At 45.4% G+C, this 20,476-nt stretch overlaps 2 protein-coding genes across 2 annotated transcripts in view; both read left to right on the top strand.

The window, feature by feature from the left end:
- Positions 1–7,853, top strand: part of Trim58 (tripartite motif containing 58) — a 12,197-nt gene extending 4,344 nt beyond the window's left edge. The window contains exons 3-6 of the mRNA XM_050131615.1: positions 2,623–2,853; positions 3,688–3,710; positions 3,807–3,907; positions 6,653–7,853. Of these exons, the coding sequence (XP_049987572.1) occupies positions 2,623–2,853; positions 3,688–3,710; positions 3,807–3,907; positions 6,653–7,242 (945 nt within the window). The 3' untranslated portion in view covers positions 7,243–7,853. The remainder of the gene's footprint in view (positions 1–2,622; positions 2,854–3,687; positions 3,711–3,806; positions 3,908–6,652) is intronic.
- An 11,187-nt stretch (positions 7,854–19,040) lies between these two features.
- LOC126494343 (olfactory receptor 2W3-like) lies at positions 19,041–20,000 on the top strand. Its single transcript, XM_050131627.1, has one exon. It carries the CDS (start codon positions 19,041–19,043, stop codon positions 19,998–20,000), a length of 960 nt encoding a protein of 319 aa, XP_049987584.1.
- The last annotated feature ends 476 nt before the right edge of the window (positions 20,001–20,476 follow it).

Raw genomic sequence — 20,476 nt, 5'->3', positions numbered from 1 at the left:
TGGGTTGATTAGCCTTTTACGGTCTAGTTTCTTGAGTTCTTTATATATTTTGGAGATCAGACCTTTGTCAGTTGCGGGGTTGGTGAAGATCTTCTCCCAGTCAGTGGGTTGCCTATCTGTCTTAGCAACAGTGTCTTTTGCTTTACAGAAGCTTCTCAGTCTCAGGAGGTCCCATTTATTCAATGAGGCCCTTACTGTCTGTGCTGCTGGGGTTATACGTAGGAAGTGGTCTCCTGTGCCCACGTGTTGTAGAGTACTTCCCACTTTCTCTTCTATCAGGTTCAGTGTGTTCGGACTGATACTGAGGTCTTTAATCCACTTGGACTTGAGTTTTGTGCATGGTGATAGATATGGATCTGTGTTCAACCTTTTGACACTGAGACCTAACACTGTGTTGGGCTGCATTCACAACTGTCCCCCAGCACACACTCAGACCACCTATGGGCTGTGGGTTGGACACACCTGCTACCATGTATAAGATTCTCCCCACACCGGTGTCACAGAGATGTCAGGTCAGACTCTCAGTGGTATCAGAATATGAAACTTAGAAATCATAGGCATATTATGTATACATTGTGTTGTGTGATATCCAAGATACATTCTTATTTTTCTCCTTCTACAAATAACTGTCTCTATTATTTTTTGCATTTTTTTCTAGATATTTCCTTCTTGTTTTTTTGTTGAAAATACAGTCCTTTATAGACAAATTATTTCCCCTATACGAACTGTTTTTTTTCTACATTTTTCTTCTGGGATAAGTCTTATTCCATTCCAATCACACTGTCCAATATGGGTGAAGTTAACCATTGGTTCTCAAATTAATAATATCCAGGCTTATGAACCAAGTCACTTTCTCTTGATCTTAGCCTGTCCATGGACCTAGGAAGTCAGAGTCCCATATCAAAGACCCCAGTTTTCATATCTAGATGCCCTAATGGCTACGCTAACATAGACTTGACGCTAAGATTCCTGTTAAGACTAGTGCTCCTACATGGTTTACAGTCAGCCATGTGTCCACAGGAGACACGGGCAACAAAGGAAGTATGATAAATACAGGGTCCTTCTTCCTGTCTTGCTAACTTTCACGGGCAGAAGGATGGAATGAAGGAGGATGGGTCGCAGAAGTCTCTCCTCACCATCGCCTCTCATGCGCTGCTGGTTTGACCCACTGTAACCCCACAGCTCCGCTCTCTGTCCAGCTCAACAGTAGCATTGCCTCCCACACCGGGGTGTGTGGTGTGTATTTAACAGGCGCCTCACCTTTCAGAAATAAGGACTTGAAATGCTGATTTATTTGATTTCAGAATGCAACCATCACATTATGAATGTAGTGGTTTAGAAAACGTGAAAAGAGAGGAGATGAACACTGGAGGAAGGTGTTGTCTTAAGAGAGGGAGATGCTAATACAGCTGGTTCTAAAAGAAAAAAAATTCTGTCCTTCAGTGAAACCAAGAAATTAGAAACATTCTAAACAGAGCGGAGGATGCAGGAGGTAGATGCTCCGGGGGATAATTTGCCTCCTACCCTTGGTTTACAGCTGATTTCCTAAATACTGATTTTGCGAGAATCAAACTGAGATACAATAACCCATAACAAAATCGATTCCTTGGATCTCATTGGAGCCTAGATGTTAAAGGTGGAAACCAGGATGAAGATCTAAATCTGATGTGCAAGCCCCTGCCTGAGGAGCTCTCAGCTCTCTCTCGGCTGTGCAGAAAATGTGAGCCGCCATTACCACATAGTAAAGGACATTTAGAGCCTGGGAGATGACTCAGGGGCTAGCGTGCTTGTCATGCAACCACGAGGACCTGAATTGGAGTCCCCAGCACTCACACCAAAATTTGGGGTGGCAGTGCATGCCTGTAACCTCAGTGTTGGGGTTTGGGGAGCAGAGACAGGCAGACCAGCTCAGCCTAAACAGAGAGCACAGGGTTCGGGTAGAAACCCTGTCATAAAAATGAGGGGGAGAGGGAGGACAATAGAGGGAGATACCTAAAGTAAATCTGTGGTCTCTACATATGTACTCACAGATGAACACACTTCTACACACACATACACATGTGAACACGCATGCAAATGTGCACGCACACACGTGCACATGCACACACACACACACACACACGCACTAAAAAGAACATCCGTTCTTAATCTCAAGCTTTTCACAGTTACAAATCCAGGTTTCTTTAATCTCTCCGTTGCTGTTTCTAGTAGATACAGTAGCTGGTAGAATCAATAGTAACTAGTGTTGTGTGGGGGCTGGACACTGTTCACAGATGGGCGGATGGCACTGACCTCCCACCCCCACACTTCTCTCCTATTTTACATACGATCCTGAAGCTTGTATCCAGAAGTGCTTGCCTTCAAATCTCTGTCTGATTGAGGTTCTGAGTCCAGTAACCTTTCTCAAACTGTTGCTGTGCCAGGCCCCCATCCGCCATACAAATGGTGTATGCATGCTGTTGGAACACAGCCAACAGTCAGTTTGAGAGAAAATCAGACCTGACTCTGGGCATGCCTCCCTAGCTCTACTGCCCCACACTTGAAAGCAGGAGCCCCCACACCTCCCCACCCCAGTGGCACCTCTCAACATCCTCCATGACCCAGGTTGCTATGTCTCCACAGGAGAAAGTGGAGATGCAGAGACAGCGCTTCAGGCTGGAGTTTGAGAAACACCGGGGGTTTCTGGCCCAGGAGGAGCAGCTGCAACTGAGGCGGCTAGAAGAGGAAGAGCGAGCGACCCTGCAGAGACTGCGGGACAGTAGGAACAGGCTGATCCAACAGAGCAAGGCCCTGAAGGAACTGGCTGAGGAGCTGGAGGAGAGGAGCCAGCGGCCAGCCCTGGGGCTGCTGGAGGTGAGGCTAGCTTCTGGAGTGGAGGCAGATTTGAGGCTAAGGGACAGAGGTGAGATCTTGTCGTGTGCATACCAGCACCTAGGCATGCTTGCTCCTAAAAGAATGCAGAGCTGATGCAGAAGACATGAGAACCTGAGGGGACCCTTAGAGAGCCAGGTAGATCACACTAACAAAAAGCTTAAATGACACACGCTAAACAATTTAGTGTTTACAAAAAGTTTTATGTTGACTGTCTTTAGATTTCAGGTAATTCACACACACACACACACACACACACACACACACACACACACGCCCCTTTTCAAAGATAAGGTGTTACCAGATATTAATGGCTTCCTTTCTTATCAATGCAGATCAAGGGATCAGCCTTGGTGTGATGGATCAAAGAATCAGACATTTAGTATTCACTTACAAAGTCAGTAAGGGTAACATCTGTGTGTGCATTTACCTCAAATAAATCCTTCCGATATTTTGATATCTTTCCCCCCAATTCTGTCTTCATTAAGTACAGAGTGTAACTTGTAACTCTACCAAAAGAATCAATTGGCAGAATTATTGGCTCAGAAAATAGCTAACGTGATGGGTTTGGGGGGAATGGATGTAAACCGTGTGCGGCATGATCCTGTTCTGATCGTGACTGATTTCGCCACCGAGACTCTTGGTTATTTAAAGCCCTTTCTTCCTGTAAAGAGCAGAGATTCGCTGTTCCCTGAAGCTTCATCTTAGGTGTTAGCAACTCTTAAATATTTCTGCCGCCCTCTTTACTGTGCACCCAGGCTGACTTCAGAAAGAGGTCAGAGGCCTGATTCATCCCTGTGTGTCTTTCATTTCCAGGGCGTGAGAGGAGTCTTGACCAGGTATGTTTCATTTCTGAATCAGTGTGGGGTGGCTGGTGCAGGGGAGGCAGGCCCCTGGTGACCACACTGACTCCCGTGGGCTCTGCACACTTCCAGAAGCAAAGCTGTCACACGGCTGGAACCAGAGGCGGTCCCCTTGGAGCTGAAGACAGTATGTCGCATCCCTGGGATGAGGGAGATGCTGAAGAAATTCCAAGGTAAGCATCCAGGGCCTCAGGTCCACCGTGTTCCCTTTTACAAAAAGAGTAAGAGACAGGAAGAGGTCAAAGGAAGTTACTCTGGGCCAGAACTGGGGAAAGAAAAACTCCCAATCTCCCTCCATGTAGCCTGTAAAAGTCTCACAATGTGTGGGAAAGATAAACTAAGGCTAGAATGTGCGCGTGCGCAGACTCAGCAGTTAGCTACGCCTTTTCCTCTCGGCTCCCCAGGCTGCCTATTCTTACCTGAAGCATGCCGCATTTGTAGAGAGAATCTTGATGCCTGGGCCAGCCTCTCAATGCAGCCACTCAGTGGTAACAATCAGAGCCCCAAATCCCAGAGACAAGACTTATTTGAGAGCATGCTGTCATGAGTGGACCGTGAGACCCAGAGCTTAACCTCTGCCTTGGCGCTTGTCATCAGGGAGAAGGACAAATGAAGCAAAGATTATCATTTTTTCCCCGTTCTCTCAATGACCCTGGCACCTTTGGTCACCAAAATGTGTTAGATTCTTCCCTCCAACAATGCCTTGCCCCAGTGGGTTCCCTAACTAGGAATCTAACCCAGTTCCCTTTCTGACAAGATCAGCCAAGAGATGGAATTAGGCAGGCAGTACACCCCTCACAACTGACATTTACCCTACCCCATCAATAGCAAGTAGGTTGTGGCCTCCATTTTTAAGAGTTTTATTGGGAGAGGGGTTGTATTTGTTTTTGTTTTGCTTTGAATTTTTTAAGTAAGCATGCAAAATAATGGGTTTCTTTCTTTTAAAAGTGATTTCTTTATTTTTATTTTTCCATATGAGTTGTTTTGCCTGTACCATGTGTGTATAGTGTCCTTAGAGACCAGACAAGGACATCAGATCTCTGGAGTTATAGATGGTTATGCGACACAATGTAGTTGCTGGGAACAAAGCCCCAGATTCTCTACAAGAGCACCCTGGGCTCTTAACCACTGGGGATCCTTCTATCCCCAGCAGTGGGTTCTTTCTGACCTTGTTATATATGAGCGTCATTGTACTTTGCTCATGCTGAACCTCTAGGGCCCTCTTACCTCCTGTCTGTCTCTGACCCTCACTCAAATATCCTCCCCACTTTTTGCTTTCATGTCCTAATCTGAGCAGATGATAGATATTTCCCATTACCGATTTCAGAGTCCTACATCTTCGATTAAGGCCTTTGATTTACTTTGAGTTGATTTTTTGTGTCAGCTCAATGGTAAAGGTCTAGCTTCATTCTTTTGCATGTGGGCATCTAGTTACCCAGCACCACTTGCTGAAGAGACTCATTTTTACCCCAGTGCATGATTCTGGCATTTTTGTTGAGATTCATTTGGTTGTAGCTATGAGAGTTTACACCTGGATTTTCTCTTCTACTCCACTTCTTTACATGTGTTGTGGCCACACATTGGGGTGACATCTGTCAGGGTCCTACCTCAATGGGGTTTGCAGGTTCCAGGGAAGAGGTGTGTGGATTAGTTCACCATCAAAGGAAATCAGGACAGAAACTCAAGCAGGACAGAAACCTGGAGGCAGGAGCTGATGCAGAGGCCATGGAGGGTTGCTGCTTACTGGCTTGTCCAGCATGCTTTCTTATAGAACTCAGAACCACCAATGCACAGATGGTACCTTCCACAGTGGGCTGGCCCTTCCCCATCAACCACTAATTAAGAAAATGCCTTACAACCGATTTTTGGAGGCATTTTCTCTATTGAAGTGCCCTTCTTTTAGAAACTCTAGCTTGTGTCAAGTTGCCACAAGACTAGCCATCACAGCTGGGTTACTTGTACTGTTTATTGCACCATCTTTTCATAGCTAGAATGAAACCAGCATGGCAATGGAATATGGCATTCTTAAATTTTCTTAAATTTGGTTTGAAAATATTTGAGTGAAACTGTCTGCACCATTTTCATCAGGGAAGTTTGTAGTTTTCTGCTGTGCCCCTCTCTGTGCTTGATATTAGGGTGATCCTGGCTCCATGGAATGAGTTTGGTAGCATACTTTCCCTTTCTGTTTATAGAACTGTTTAGGGAGTATTGGTGTTAACTCATCTTTAAATGGCTGCAAGAACAGCATTGCAGTTGACCGGTCTTGGCCTGTACTTGTGATTGATCAGTGGTTGGTAGAGTTTCTTAGGACTCCTGTCCTCGGGATCAACTAATCCAGTTAATCCATGAGGCCTGCTGACAGAACACAGGGAGACACCACTTGCCATTTATTGTGAAAGAGTTACAGAGGGACAGGCAGGCAGAAAAGATGAGTAGGGAGCAAGGAGAAGAGGCTCAGCTTCTTCTACCCCATCCCTACCCCTCCCTACACCAGACTCCTCCTTCCAGGAACGTCAGTGTGGTTAGTGGTCTGGAGGTCACACGTTCTGTACTTTCCTGGTTATTTATTTCTCCTTTGCACATAAAGCAATGATTTCACTGTGTCACTGGACAACGCAAGTCCCATTGTGTACAGCAGAATTCTGTGAGGCCCAAATCATGGCTTTTGCCAGGGTCAGCTTTTGAGGGTTCTTAGTGGTGCCTGAGTTTTCCCCAGATGGAACTGAAGCTCAGTGATGCTATGCAAGGCCCTGGGGTCCATCCTACGCACAGTAGAAGGGAGGGAGGGAGGGAGGGAGGGAGGGAGGGAGGGAGGGAAGGAGGGAAGGAGGGAAGGAGGGAAGGAGGGAAGGAGGGAAGGAGGGATAAGGTTTTACTAGGCCTTTCTGCTCATTCTCACGCTTGGTAAAACTCCACAGTGGACGTGAAGCTGGACCCCGCCACTGCCCACCCCAGCCTGCTCTTGACGGCCGACCTGCGCAGTGTGCAGGATGCAGAGGTCTGGAGGGATGTCCCAAGCAACCCTGAGCGCTTTGACACCTGGCCCTGCATCCTGGGCCTGCAGGGCTTCTCCTCTGGGAGGCACTACTGGGAGGTCATCGTGGGAGAAGGAGCAGAGTGGGGCCTAGGGGTTTGCCAAGACTCAGTGCCGAGAAAGGGGGAAACCACACCATCTCCAGAGAACGGCTTCTGGGCCATGTGGCTGCTTAGGGGAAGCGAGTACATGGTCCTGTCCTCTCCCTCGGTGCCTACGCTACAAGATGAGCGACCTGGCCGCATTGGAATCTTTCTGGACTACGAAGCAGGTGAAATCTCCTTCTACAACATCACAAATGGGTCTTACATCTACACGTTCAGCCATCTCTTCTCCGGCATTCTCAGGCCCTACTTTTTTGTCTGTGATGCGACTCCTCTTATCTTGCCACCCATGACGGAAGCAGGGCCTGGAAACTGGACCCCCAGAGGTCTCCTTGATCTCGCTGCTGCTGTTAGAAGCGAGGACTGCTAAAACCACACAGACGTGCTGTGCTTCAGAGGCCCTGGGTGGATGACCATCATGGCTGTGCTCGGCTTCAGCAAATCACAGCCGCGCCAGCTCCGTGGCCCGTTCTGTGGAAATTCTCCGGTGGGGACTAGGGAGTGGATCCGGAGTGGTTCACACACAGAGGAGTGAATGTGGACGGCATGGCGGAGATGGCAGCAGGCTCATCAAACCTCCTTGCCAGCCGTCTCGTCCTTCCTTGGTACATGCTCACAGTAATAAACTAGAACTAAATGTATTTTTTTTTCAGCCTCAACATTTCGTGTAATGGGATTTAGGAGTATCAGTTCTACCCGTTTCTGTTTGTTTTGTTTTTGAGACACAGTCTTGCTGTATAGCCTAGGCTGTCCCCCAAACTCTTGCCTCAGTGTCCTGGGAGCAGGTGTGTGCCACAATGCTTTGCTGAGAAATAAGATGACTTCAAAATAACATGATATTATTCTAGTGAGACCCATATTCTGAATCTTTTTAAATTTTCCTTTCTTGATTTTATTCTCTCGCTTTCTTTTGCTTTATGTCTCATTCTACTTAGTCTTAAAGTTCCTTCTAGATGATATATTCAGAGTCATTCCTTTATATGTTTGTATTTCCTAGTGCTACAATTACTTTCTATCTTTTCTGTTTAAAGTTTTTTTATGTGTATATGTCTGTGCATGTGTATGCTACATCAAGTGTATGCGAGTGCCGGCCGAAGCCAGAAGAGGGCGTCAGATTCCTGCAGCTGGAATTACATGCAGTTGTGGGCTGCCCAACATGGATACCTGGAACTGGGAATGGGACTCCAGTCCTCTGGAGCAGCAAGCAGTTTTAACCACTGAGCCATCTTTCCAGTCCCTGTCCCCTTTATTTTAGAACCAGTTGTCAATTATTTTGAAGTTCATTACTCTAAATCTGACATCACTAATTCCTAGATCTCCCCATTTTGTCTTTGGATTAATTGCTTATTTTAAAATACTTTAAATTTTTTTTTAAAGATTTACTCATTTTATGTGTATGGGTGTTACTCCCACAAAGGCTTGTGCACTGTGTGTGTGCAGTGCCCAAGGAGGCCAGAAGAGGGAGTCAGATCTCTGTGAGCTGGAGTTATAAACAATGATAAGTCCTCATGTGGCTTCTGGGAACCAGCTCTGGTCCTCTGTAAGAGTAACAAGTGCTCCTAACAAGTGCTTAGCCCCTGGGATAATTTTTTTAAAGGAAGCCTGTGTTCTAGCATTGGTGGTGGTGCATGTCTGTCATCCTAGCATCAAGGAGGTAGAGGCTGGACTTTGAGTGTGGGCTCCATAGCAAGATCCTACCTCAAAGTCAGAGAATGTAACTTAGTTGTAAAGTACTTGGCTGTCTTGTTCAACATCTTGAACTCAATCCTCAGTATCCAAACAGGTAGGAATTTCTCAGGAGTTTAGATTTTTTTCTTTCAGGATCTAATAATGACTAGGTAACTGGCTTGAAAGCTGACTTCCCATTCAAGGTCCTTCTCTGCAGGATGGAAATGGCATATGCTTGCTTTCTGCCCCTTTACCTGTTACTGGTTCTTAAGACCTCAGTCAAACAATATTCGTTCTCACTCAGACTCAGCTTCTGGAAATGGATCCTATGCAGGAAACCCTGATGACACCCATGTAGTGTAACAGAGACTTCTGAAGTTACCATTGATGAGTAGCCAGAGTTTAGCTCTTACTTAAATACTATTTAAGGATGGTAATGAAATGATAATAATGTTCGTCTTATTTTCCAAGTATATTCTATGTCTTTCTAAAAAAAAAAAACCCTTAAAGGTCATTGAAGGCTCCCTTGCTGTCACCTCTCTCTATATCTGTTTCTGATAAATAAGTGTTAAACGAACATTACAAAGTGTCATGTTCTGAAATGCCAGCCCTATAGGAATTATTGGTAAATTCAGTTATCTTTATCTTAATAGTCTACCAAAAGTTTCATCTTCCTCTTCAATTTTACTTGAAAACTCAAGATGTTTTCCTTTTCCATGGACATTTTTATAATCCACATTATTACTTCTAATTATTGACATGTCTTTTTAGAATTTTAAAAAATCATGTTCAGCCGGGCGGTGGTGGCACACGCCTTTAATCCCAGCACTTGGGAGGCAGAGGCAGGCAGATCTCTGTGAGTTCAAGACCAGCCTGGTCTACAAGAGCTAGTTCCAGGACAGGCTCCAAAACCACAGAGAAACCCTGTCTCGAAAAACAAAAAAAAAAAAAAAAAAAAAAAAAAAAAAAAAAAAGTACAAAAAATTCTCTGCTCTGTCTCTCATTTACAGAAAGGAAATGACAAAATGACATGTCTTCACAGGTCCCTGTGTGTAGTTCACAGACCACACAAGCCACCTTAGTGCATGATCTGAGTGGAAGAAAGGTACTTTAGCCCATCAATAGAGCCTGGACCAATGGACCAATGATTGGCCTGAGGTGACATTTCCCGGGGATTGCCAACCACTCACAGGGTCATGGAAACCATCTTTCTGGGACTGAGGCAATTGGTACATCTGAGTCCCAAGACCAACCTTTCTTCCATGGAGATCCTAATTCATGTCTCTGGGGTGTCCCTAAGTTCTACCATCTCACAGTGCCCCTTAGCAAGATGTCAGTCACCAACCTAACATGAGTCATTGAAGACTTCATCCTCTGTGTTCTAAGATCTTGCCTCTCCTGCTTTGATCTGTCTCCTTGCCTTTCCAATCCTCGAAATTATCTCAACATCCTCTCTGAAATTCTACTCCATTGACTGTAAGATTCTCTAAATGGGTACCCGTTTCCCCACCTTCCCCACACTTTCTCCCAAACAATACTTTCTTATATTTAGCTGTTGGCTTGAACTCTACAGGCACTTAAAGCCCAGCCTCTCTAATAAAACTTAGCTCTAGACCTTACCATGGTACAATCGTCCTCTAATTAAAAACAGAAAAAAATGACCCATATCTTTTGCATGGCAATGTCTTCCCTTCAGTTTCTCAGACTGAGCGACCCCTTTGCTGTGTTCTTGATCCCACTGTCCACCTCTAGTCCCTCAGCAGTGACAGTGTGGCTCTGCTTTCTAAAGGGCGAAGAGTCCAGCCCTTTATCTTTAGGGGCTGCAATCTCAGCCTGCACTTTCACCCCCACCCTTCCTTGCTCACGTTCATCTTCAACATCTCTCAGGCCCCAGACAGTGGTACCACTGCACTGACGCTCTCATTAGGGTTAGAGTCTGCTGAAAACTTCACCCTCCATGGTGAGATCTTGAGCCCTCAGAGAACTGGGCTCAATCTCTCCTCCAATTCTCTCTTCCTCCCTCACCTCTCCTTTCATTCTTCTCCAGCTACCTTGTCTCTGTGGTAGATCTGCATCAAACCAAGTGCTCCCCACCACAAGGCTTCTCCCCAGCTGTGATTTAGGCCTGCAGTTCTCCTTTCCCAGTATCTCTTCATCTGTTTCCTTCTCTCTGATAAGCCCACTCCAAAGGCTTCTCACTAAAGACCTCTTCTCTCCACACCCCCAGAGCACACCTTCCCAGTTCATCTTCACCAGCTCATGAGTCTGCTTACCCCACATAATATTTATCAGTGTGTATCAGCTCCCAGTACATCATAGCTAACTCTTATTTATGAAGTTTTTTACTTAATTACTAATTTATTTGTTCTTTTGTGGTATGATGTAAGCATCATGAAGAGAAGGGAATATTTATTAACAATATAATCCTAAGTATATCCCACAATCTCCAACACTGGTTGGTTATGGCCAAATACATATTTGTTGAATGAGTAAATGATTGACCTGAAAGGAGAACTAAATGATGCAACCAGAAATATTTTACAAAATGCGATATATAGATACTATTTGTAACCAGTCAGCCACTATCCAATAAAGGTTAATGCCCAGTACTAAACATGTCAATTTTATTATAGATACAGGGGGGAAAATCTAGGTAGAAAACCAACTTTGGAGAAATCCAGGATTCCAGTGATGGGATGATGCTTCCTTTTCAGGCACGGCTTCCCTGAACTTGCTGGAGTTTGGGGTCCTTGCAATGCCACAAGGGCACTGTTAAGTTGTTCATTGTCTTGGGATCCATAGGCCCCATCATCCCTGCCCTCTTGTGCATCCCTCTCAGCACAGACTGGACTATTTTGTAGTCTGAAATATTATCATTTTCCACTGTTTCTTGTTTCCTTCACATTGATTGCTCTGACAATTAGGAAACTCTCTTCTCTATAAAGAATCATTACAAAGTCAACCCCGCATTAGATTCCCTTGCCCTAAGCTATAAACTTGAGTTGTGTCTATGTAGCATGAGACCTATATTTCCAGCAGACTAGATGAGTTCTTTACAGAACTAATTTCCTGAGTATTGTCTTCTCCAGCCTCACTCTCCTGAATCAAGTCACTAGTTTGATACAGGCCTTGTCTAAGTAGACCAGTTTTTCAGCATCCTGAAAATCTGGAGTACTAGGAGGAGACAGTATGCAGCATTGGCCCTGCTCACCTGCCCAACTTGGAGTGGCAGCTCCTATTCCCAGAATCCCATTGGGGCAGAGAAGGTGGAGGCACTGGATAACTTGTTAAATGTGTCCTGTCTCCTTTATGGCTGGTGTTTGTTTCTGGGGCCTTCTTTCCCTCTATTCTACTGTACATGGAAGAGGAAAGAATGCAGGCAGATACTCACCCAGGGACATTGTGGACCCATGATGTCCACAGTTGTTGGTGGGGAATATTTTCTGCAGCTTTAATTATGTTAGGTCAAAAGTGCCTGCACAGCCATTTTGATGAATCCTTGACCAATGGCTCTAATTCCACCTGCTGGTCTCCAGGATTGCCTTGCTGATTTCAGGAGCTTGGCTTCTATTATTTTTTTTAATTTTTTCCTGTATGTTTTTATTATGTGACATCATTTTTCCCTCCACAGTAGCATTAGGAATAAGGACACGAGTCTGTGGAGGGCATTCAGTGGCCAACACTTGCCTGCCTATATGACGTCCTACACTCTGTTCACAGTACCGCAGAGAAACAATAAATACATGCATATTCACAGCTACAGAAATCAGGGAGCTCAAGATATTAGTTCAGTTTCTAAAGTTAAAATACAGACGTATCTATGCCAACGTTTTTCCATATTCAATAGTAAAAATAAAGAAATAATACAATATTACTTGCCAACTCCTTAACTGAATCTTTCTGCTGTCTTGAAAAGCAGGCTTTTTTGGCATAAAATTATTGGTTCTCGATATTAAAAACAAACAAACAAAAATTATTTGACTGTTTTTAATGGATCTTATGTTTTTAAAAGTGTGCGATCAGTCTGGTAATGATGGTGCACACCTTTCATCTCAGCACTCAGGGAGCAGAGGCAGGAGGATCTCTAGGAGTTTGAAGCCAGCCTGGTCTACAGAGAGAGTTCCAGGATAGGCAGAGAAACCCTGTATTGAAAAACCTAAAAAAAAGAAAGAAAGAAAGAAAGAAAGAAAGAAAGAAAGAAAGAAAGAAAGAAAGAAAGAAAGAAAAAGGTGTGTGAGCCTGCTTTAAGTAGAATTGGACTAGTTGTACCTCAACTGAAATTTATTTATTTATTTATTATGTATACAATATTCTGTCTGTATGCCTGCAGGCCAGAAGAGGGCACCAGACAGACCCCATTACAGATGGTTGTGAGACACCATGTGGTTGCTGGGAATTGAACTCCGGACTTTTGGAAGAGCAGGCAATGCTCTTAACCTCTGAGCCATCTCTCCAGCCCCCTCAACTTAATTTTTAATGCCACATAGTAATACTTGTGGACAAGGGAAATAAGAAAATCAGCCCCTGGTATATTATATATTCCTGTCTTTTGAACAACAGACTGTGCCCAAATTTGGCTTGCATGCTATATTAAATTATTTTTCTATCAAGGGACAAATTCTCATGGCCCTCATTTTCTGATTGGACCTGTGGGGACTGGAACACTGAGGTGGCACAAACTGAATGTGCTAATGACCCTGGTGGGTTTTGAAGATTGCCCAGAGTTCAGAGATGCTGAGGGAATGTCGTCCCTGCCTCCCTTGGGGATGCTGATGAACCCACACCCCCCACAGAAGACTCTCTCCATCTCCTCTGGAGAGCAGCAGGTTTGCAGCTTCAGCATTCCCCTCTGCCAGCATCAGGACCCGTCAGACAGATAATGATGCCAACTCAGGGATAGGCATGTGGACTTTCTCCACAGCGACTCATCTGCAACAGCTATGTGCTTCTAACTGGAGAAGACACTGCATATTCTGGCCTTGATCACCTCTGTGGGGCCACACCTTCTGACTGGGGTGCACAGGGTACCAGCGGCATCCAAGTACCATGGTAAGTAGGTTCTGAATCTGGGAGCTGATCTCAGAGATCTGCACTTCTCAGCTGAAGCACACTTAGGCTTAGCTCAGTGGAAGAGTGCTCACCTAGCTTGTGCCAGGTCCTGGGCCATGGGGAAAAGTGAGAATCGCAGACTCATCCTGAGGACAACAGCAGCACAGGGCTACACATTGCACTGCTTAACTCTAAGAGTGATAGATCTTTATATAGATGATATAGAGATAGAGATAGAGATAGAGATTTAGTTATAAAAGCACTGAGTGGACACAGAATACCTGAGCTTTTTGCTGTCTTCGTATTGGAACTAGTTTGTTGGGAAAAAGAAAACTGATTTTTGTCAGATAAAAATAAGATTTGAGATTTGAGTTTCACTTGGGTCCCCTGACCCCCATACAGCAATCAAATGCGTGTTGACTCCTCGCTGGGAACTTATGATGACCCAGGCCCCCAGCTCTGAGAGCATAATCTAGTACCTGTCACACTGTTATTATAGTCTAAGTGGGGGAGGCTCTTTAGTCTCCTAAATGGTGAAAATAAATTTGCTTTAACAGTTTTAATTAAGTTTCAAATAAACTAAAATATTTTCTTCTGAATACTGCCAGCCCTCTAGAATCTGGCAAAAGCATTCATTTTTTTCCTCCTCTCAAGTGTAGTCATTTCTGAGATTGGCTGGTATACGTGAGGACCGCAGATCCCCACTGTCTGACCCATCAGCACCCATAGGCAACACCAGTGTGACGCACAGTCTGCTTATGCTCCCAACACACAGGCTGAAGAGATGTTTCACAGGGAAAGGGCCCCTCCGTGCAGGGGAACAGCTTCACTGTGCCCTGAAACACCGGCTCTGAGCCACCATCCTCAGTTTCCTCTTGGCCTTTCTGCCTGCCACCTCGCCCATGTGGGGAGAACTCAGGACTCCAACTTAGTGTCTGCTCCTATCTGTGGTGTTTCCCTCTGAGTCAGGAAGGGAAAGAGGATGTGTTTCTCCAAGACAAGAAAACACGCCCTGCCGTGACGCTGAGCTAGTAATCCATGAGCACCTGCCTGCTGTGTCCAGATGTGAAAGATGGAAGTATGCTCCTTGCTTCAACTACACCAGCACAGGAAACTGCTCAGTGCATGAAAAAGCATTTGCTTAGTTTAATGTCACTGGGACACATAGGGTTCCTTTCTCAGATCATTAGCCTTATAGATAAAAGAATTTAAAAATGGGCCCAGAAGAAAACTCAAGGATAATTTTACTTTATTAGAGTTTAAGAAACCAAGGGGCAGGAAAGTTGGAGATCTTAGCACCTGCTGGGAAGGGACAGAAAGAAGGAAAGAAGGAAGGATGGATGGATGGAAGGAAGAAGGGAGGGAGAGAGAGAGATGAAGGAAGAAAGGAAGGAGGGAGGATAGGGGGAAAGGAAGGAGAGAAAGAGGGAGAAAGGGAGAGAAAGACAGAGAGGGAGGGAGGGTGGAAAGGAGAGAGGGAGGGAGAAAGGGAGAAAAAAGGGAAGGGGGAGAAGGAAGAGAGGACAAACATGGCTTTTGAATTAGAGGTAAAGGAGGCAGGAGTCTCAGCAACGGAGTCTGAGCAGTTGCATGAGTAAGGGTTGGGGGCGTGTTGAAAGAGATTCCTGTCTCCCGTTCAGCTCTTACATTTGTTTGCTTTGTTTTAGGAAGAGAGATAAAACCCTCATATTAGAAAAATCTCATCTTAGTAAACAGTTCAGTAGAATCAAATTTGCAATAGCATTTTATGCAAGATCCGGGTATTCCGGTAATGGCTTCAAGCCTTGCAGAGGCAGGAACCCCAAGCGAGCATGAGAGTCTGCAGAGTTTTTTAAAGAGAGTGAGTGAGGCAACATTGTAAGAGCTGATGCTTTGGGAGCCACAAGTGTAAACATCCTCTTCAGACATGAACATAAAAAGACACCAAACCTTCCCAGGGGAAGTCCTTCTGGACTGTTTCAGGCAAGAGAATGAACATTAGGAAGGACATCTGAACTCAGGCTGTCCTGAAAATCGGACCCAAGCCATTCATGTGCTAGGATTTGTTTCTCAGTTCCCAACCCCCATCTTCTCTGGATTCCTGAGTCAAACACGATGAAATCCTGCAGTGCTCCTAAGCACTGGGTTGTTGGTACGGTGCTTGGAGAGCCATTTCAGCTGTCTGTGCTGTGGCCTCTGCAGCGTCCTTCCCAGTCTCCCTTCTCATCGTTAGTGCTTAGGAGAAAACCAAGGAGAGTTGAGGTCATGACCTCCGAGAAGACAATGACAAAGGGAAAAGGATAGGTTAGCATTTTATCTCTCATAGCTAGGATAGATGGTTCAGTGGTTAAGAGAACTGCTCTTGCAGTGAACCTGGGTTGGGTTTCCAGCACCCACATCAGGAGGCTCATAGATCTGATGCCTCTTTCTGGCCTCTGCAGGTAGGTGCACAGAGACAGACAGACAGACAGACAGACAGACAGACAGACAGACAGACACACACACGCACACACACACTGAGGGGGGGTGTTATATGTGTACTTTTCTCAAACTAAAACAAATATCTGGAATGATACAGTAATAGGCTAAGGTATGAAATAAGAGATTCATTTTTACATTTCTTCCCAAAAACTGGTAAGCAAAATAGAAAATGAAGAAGAAACTTATAAGAAAACAAATGGTTTATAAACAAGTGACTTTTAAACCTGAGAAATGTTCTTATTGATGGCTGAGAACCAGAAATTTAATCCATGAAGACAGTGATGTGTAATCACCAATAAGCATGAGTTAGTTATTTAAGAGAAATATGCAATGAAGTATGCAAATGGAATATGATACTCAAAAAATATGCCAGTGAATGATTTCAAAACTACTTATTGCCAGGCGTGGTGTACACACCTTTAATTCTAGTAGTTGGGAGGCAGAGGCAGAAAGATCTCTGTGAGTTTGAGGACACCCTGGTCTACATAGTGAGTTCTAGGCCAGCCAGGGCTATATAGTGAGACCCTGTTTCAAAAAAAGAAGAAACAAAGAAAGAAAGAAAAAGAGTATTATCATTTAATCTATTATTTCGTGCTCTCACCACGCCTATTGTTTTGTTGTGTAGCTCAGGACAGCCTTGACCTTGCCTGTAGCCAAAGATGGCCTTGAACTCCTGAACCTCCACGCCTGTTTCCCAGGTCTTGGGATTGCAGGAATGCACCACCACGCCTAGTTTACACGTCGCCTGGGAGAAAACTCGGGCTTCGTGCACGCTAGGCAAGCACCTTCAAAAGGGAGCCTCAGCCTCGTATCTTGTTTTCTACATATTTGAACTTAATATATCTGGGTGGGCAAAGTTTCAACTGATGTCACGTGCCTCTGCTTATTTGGATTCGGCAGTTGCTTGCTTCTCATTTGTAACAGTATGGTCTGTGAAATAAAACGCTATTAACCACAAACCCTGTTTCCGTGGATCACCTGCCTGCTTTGACACCGTGAAGATGTGTGGAGGGTCAGTATATACAGGGCAGATTCCTACCCGGGAGATTAATGGGACAAAGGGGAAACACTAAATTCCCAGTCTGTAAGGGAAACATATTTCTTTTACTAAAGCAGTATGCCCAATATTGAGATGTATGTACACAGAAGTAGGGGTCTCTTAAAGACTGTGACTTCAGCTTAAACTCCCATCAAGAACGTCCGACTGGCCTCATGTCCCATGCCTTTCTGAGCCTCATGTAGCTTTGGTGCAGGGCATGCAGGCCACCTCAGCTTCCCTGTGTGTCAAAGAAATTAGGGAAAGAAAACTGGTAGAGAAATTGGATTTATTTACACTTTCACGAACCTGAGAGAGAAAGAGTCTTCCTTTCTCTCTGTCTTTCCTGTAATGTGTTACAGGTGCAGAGAAAAGATGAGACGGAGGCCAGAGAATACACACGTGCTGTTTATCTGTGAGACGGGTCAGTCGGTCTTCTCCTGGCAGGATGCAAACCTGGGCGCCAGACCTTTTTCATTTCTTGTTCTGGCTGGCAAGAAGACTCAGTGGGCAAGGGAACCTGTTGCCAAGCCTGCTGACCTACATCTGATCCCCTAAGTTCACATGGGGGCAGGGAAGAATTGATTGCTGAAAGTTTTTCTCGGACCTCTAAAGGTGAGCACCCACACACACACACACACAAATAGTATTTTTTTTAAAGCAAAATTTTAAACTTGGATACGGCTTTTTTTTTAATCAACATTTCCCATATACTTCAGAGGATAAACAAGTCCCGTGCCGCTTATGTCGCAGGCCCAGAAAGAGGGTTCGTGAGCACGAGCTTCCGCTGATACCCTACTGTCTTCTATTGTGGTTGTCTGTTTTCGTCTACACCATTTTTGTACCCAGACATCTAAAATTACCCAAAAATAATAATCAGAAAGACAGAATGAGTCTTTGAAACCAAAAGCATCCCAAATAAATAACTGGACCCAGCTGTTAAGGGTGTCCACTACCTTCGCTGTTGGACATCTGGGTAAAACATTCGACTACACTCTAAAATAACTACCGGCAGCCTGCGGCTGTCCAGAGACATGCAGGTGACAGTGGCAGTTGGCTAGAGGATATTTTGAGAGTCTCTGTATTGCAGAGTGGAAACTGTGTGAGGGCCAGAGGCACTTTGTGATGCCACACAATGCTGGCAAAGGTTAGCTGCTGAGTTCTAGACTGGTGGTGTTTGGGGTGGATTCTGAACCCTTCCGTTCACAGCAATAGCAACAAGAATGGCTAAAATCTAGAGACTGAGCCACAGACCACAGCTCATTTGACCCAGAAATGGCAGAGTGCTTCCCGCCACATTTGGTTAAGCTCCTCTCTGCAGGGAATAATTCTAGAGGGTCTTTGTTCCCGTCGATTTTGACAAGCTTGTTTGTAATAGATTTCTTTATTTTTTCAGCAAATTATAAAGTGCATAAGGTCTACATATGTTAATATATTTGTAGCATTCCAAACTTAAAAAATTTAAAGTCATTTCTAGGGAACACCATTTTGTTCTTGAATTACCAAATTATTGAAAATCTCCAGAAAAAAATCCAACATGTGTCTCTTTAGGTCAGTGAATCCACAGAGGTTCAGATGAGTGATGTCCGAGTGTCCAGTCAGCTGCTCTGGGCTTCTTCAAATTCTATTGGTTGATTATTTGGGGCTGTATTTTGTGCTCCCTGTGACTGTACAGGAGCTTGGGATCACATGTCTCTAAAGACTCAAAAGTTGGGCCACAGAACAATTCCTCTCTCACCTCATGGAATTAGAGGCAGGACTAGAGGTACTAAGGCTGACACACTAAGCTGCAATTGTTGGCTTCAAAACTAACTCCATCCTCTTTCTCCTCATGACAACTGGCTTGCTACATGCACGACTCAGTTTCCCAGTCTCTCAATACTATCTATACCATTGTTGTAGCTAAACGAGCAATCCATGACAGAAACACTGATGTCTTCCTCAGGTGCACAGAGATGGGCACAGCCAATGAGAGCATCTTCAGTCATTTCATCCTTGTAGGCTTCTCTGACCGGCCCCAGCTGGAGAAGGTCCTCTTTGCCGTCATCCTGCCTGCCTACCTCCTGACCCTGCTGGGCAACAGCACCATCATCCTGGTGTCGAGGCTGGACCCGCACCTGCACACTCCCATGTACTTCTTCCTCACCCACCTGTCCTTCCTGGACCTCAGCTTTACCAGCAGCTCCATCCCTCAGCTGCTCTACAACCTCAGTGGGCAGGACAAGACCATCAGCTATGTGGGCTGCGCTCTGCAGCTGGTCCTGTTCCTGGGGCTGGGGGGTGTGGAGTGCTTGCTGCTGGCCGTCATGGCCTATGATCGCTTTGTGGCCGTCTGCAAGCCCCTGCACTACATGGTGATTATGAGCCCCAAGCTCTGCGTGGGTCTGGTCTCACTGGCCTGGGGTTGCGGGGTAGCCAACTCTTTGGCCATGTCTCCAGTGACCCTCAGCTTGCCCCGCTGTGGGCGCCGCAGGGTGGACCACTTCCTCTGCGAGATGCCAGCTCTTATCAGGACGGCCTGTGTCAACACCGCTGCAGTGGAAGGCACAGTCTTCGTCCTGGCCATAGGCATCGTGCTGTCTCCCCTGGTGTTCATCTTGATCTCCTACGGCTACATCGTGAGGGCCGTGTTGCAAATCCGTTCCGCGGCAGGGCGGCAAAAGGCCTTCAATACATGTGGCTCACACCTCACCGTCGTCTCGCTTTTCTATGGAAATATTATCTACATGTACATGCAACCGGGGAACAGCTCCTCCCAGGACCAGGGCAAGTTCCTCACCCTCTTCTACAACATCGTCACCCCTCTCCTCAATCCTCTCATTTACACGCTCAGGAACAAGGAAGTGAAGGGGGCGCTGAGGAGGTTGCTGCTGGGTAGCAGAGAGACAAAGGAAATACCGGCTGGTTCTAGATAGAACAGAGGGAAGCTGTCCTAGTGAGGATGGCAATGAAAAATGAGACGGAAGTGAAGCTCTTAGGCAAACATTTTAATGAGACAGAAAAGGACTGAGAAGAATGTTCCACAATGATTGGGGGGAAGTTCAGGCTGCCCTGTGGCAGAGAGAAAGCAGGCATGTTATTGAATTCCTGAAGAGTTCTGGGATTTGGTTGGTAGTCATGATGTGATGGCACGTGTGTTACTTTTCTTTGTGTGGTTAAAGAGGACTTTCCCATGTAAAATGCAGATTTGGCCATTTGTCACTATAATGTCTTGGTGTGTGTGGTGAAACGTGTTCTCAGGGTAAGATAGGGAGACAAGAGGTGCCTTGAGGCACTGTCAACAGCTGGGGAGAGCGACTGTGGGTAGCACACCTTAAGGCTTAGGGCATAAGCATCTATGCTGTCCTGTCCCCCCCTGTGTGCCTACTTCAGTTTCAGGGCTATGGGAGGG

Source organism: Alexandromys fortis, unplaced genomic scaffold (genome assembly GCF_014885135.2).
Source record: "Alexandromys fortis isolate MF-2015 unplaced genomic scaffold, M_Fortis_MF-2015_v1.1 scaffold_367, whole genome shotgun sequence".
In the NCBI taxonomy this organism is placed as follows: domain Eukaryota; kingdom Metazoa; phylum Chordata; class Mammalia; order Rodentia; family Cricetidae; genus Alexandromys; species Alexandromys fortis.
This window is presented reverse-complemented; position numbering and strand designations above follow the sequence as displayed.

Bases quoted from the DNA above. Each gene is read 5' to 3' on its own strand.
- LOC126494343 (XM_050131627.1), top strand. From the start codon at position 19,041: ATGGGCACAGCCAATGAGAGCATCTTCAGTCATTTCATCCTTGTAGGC.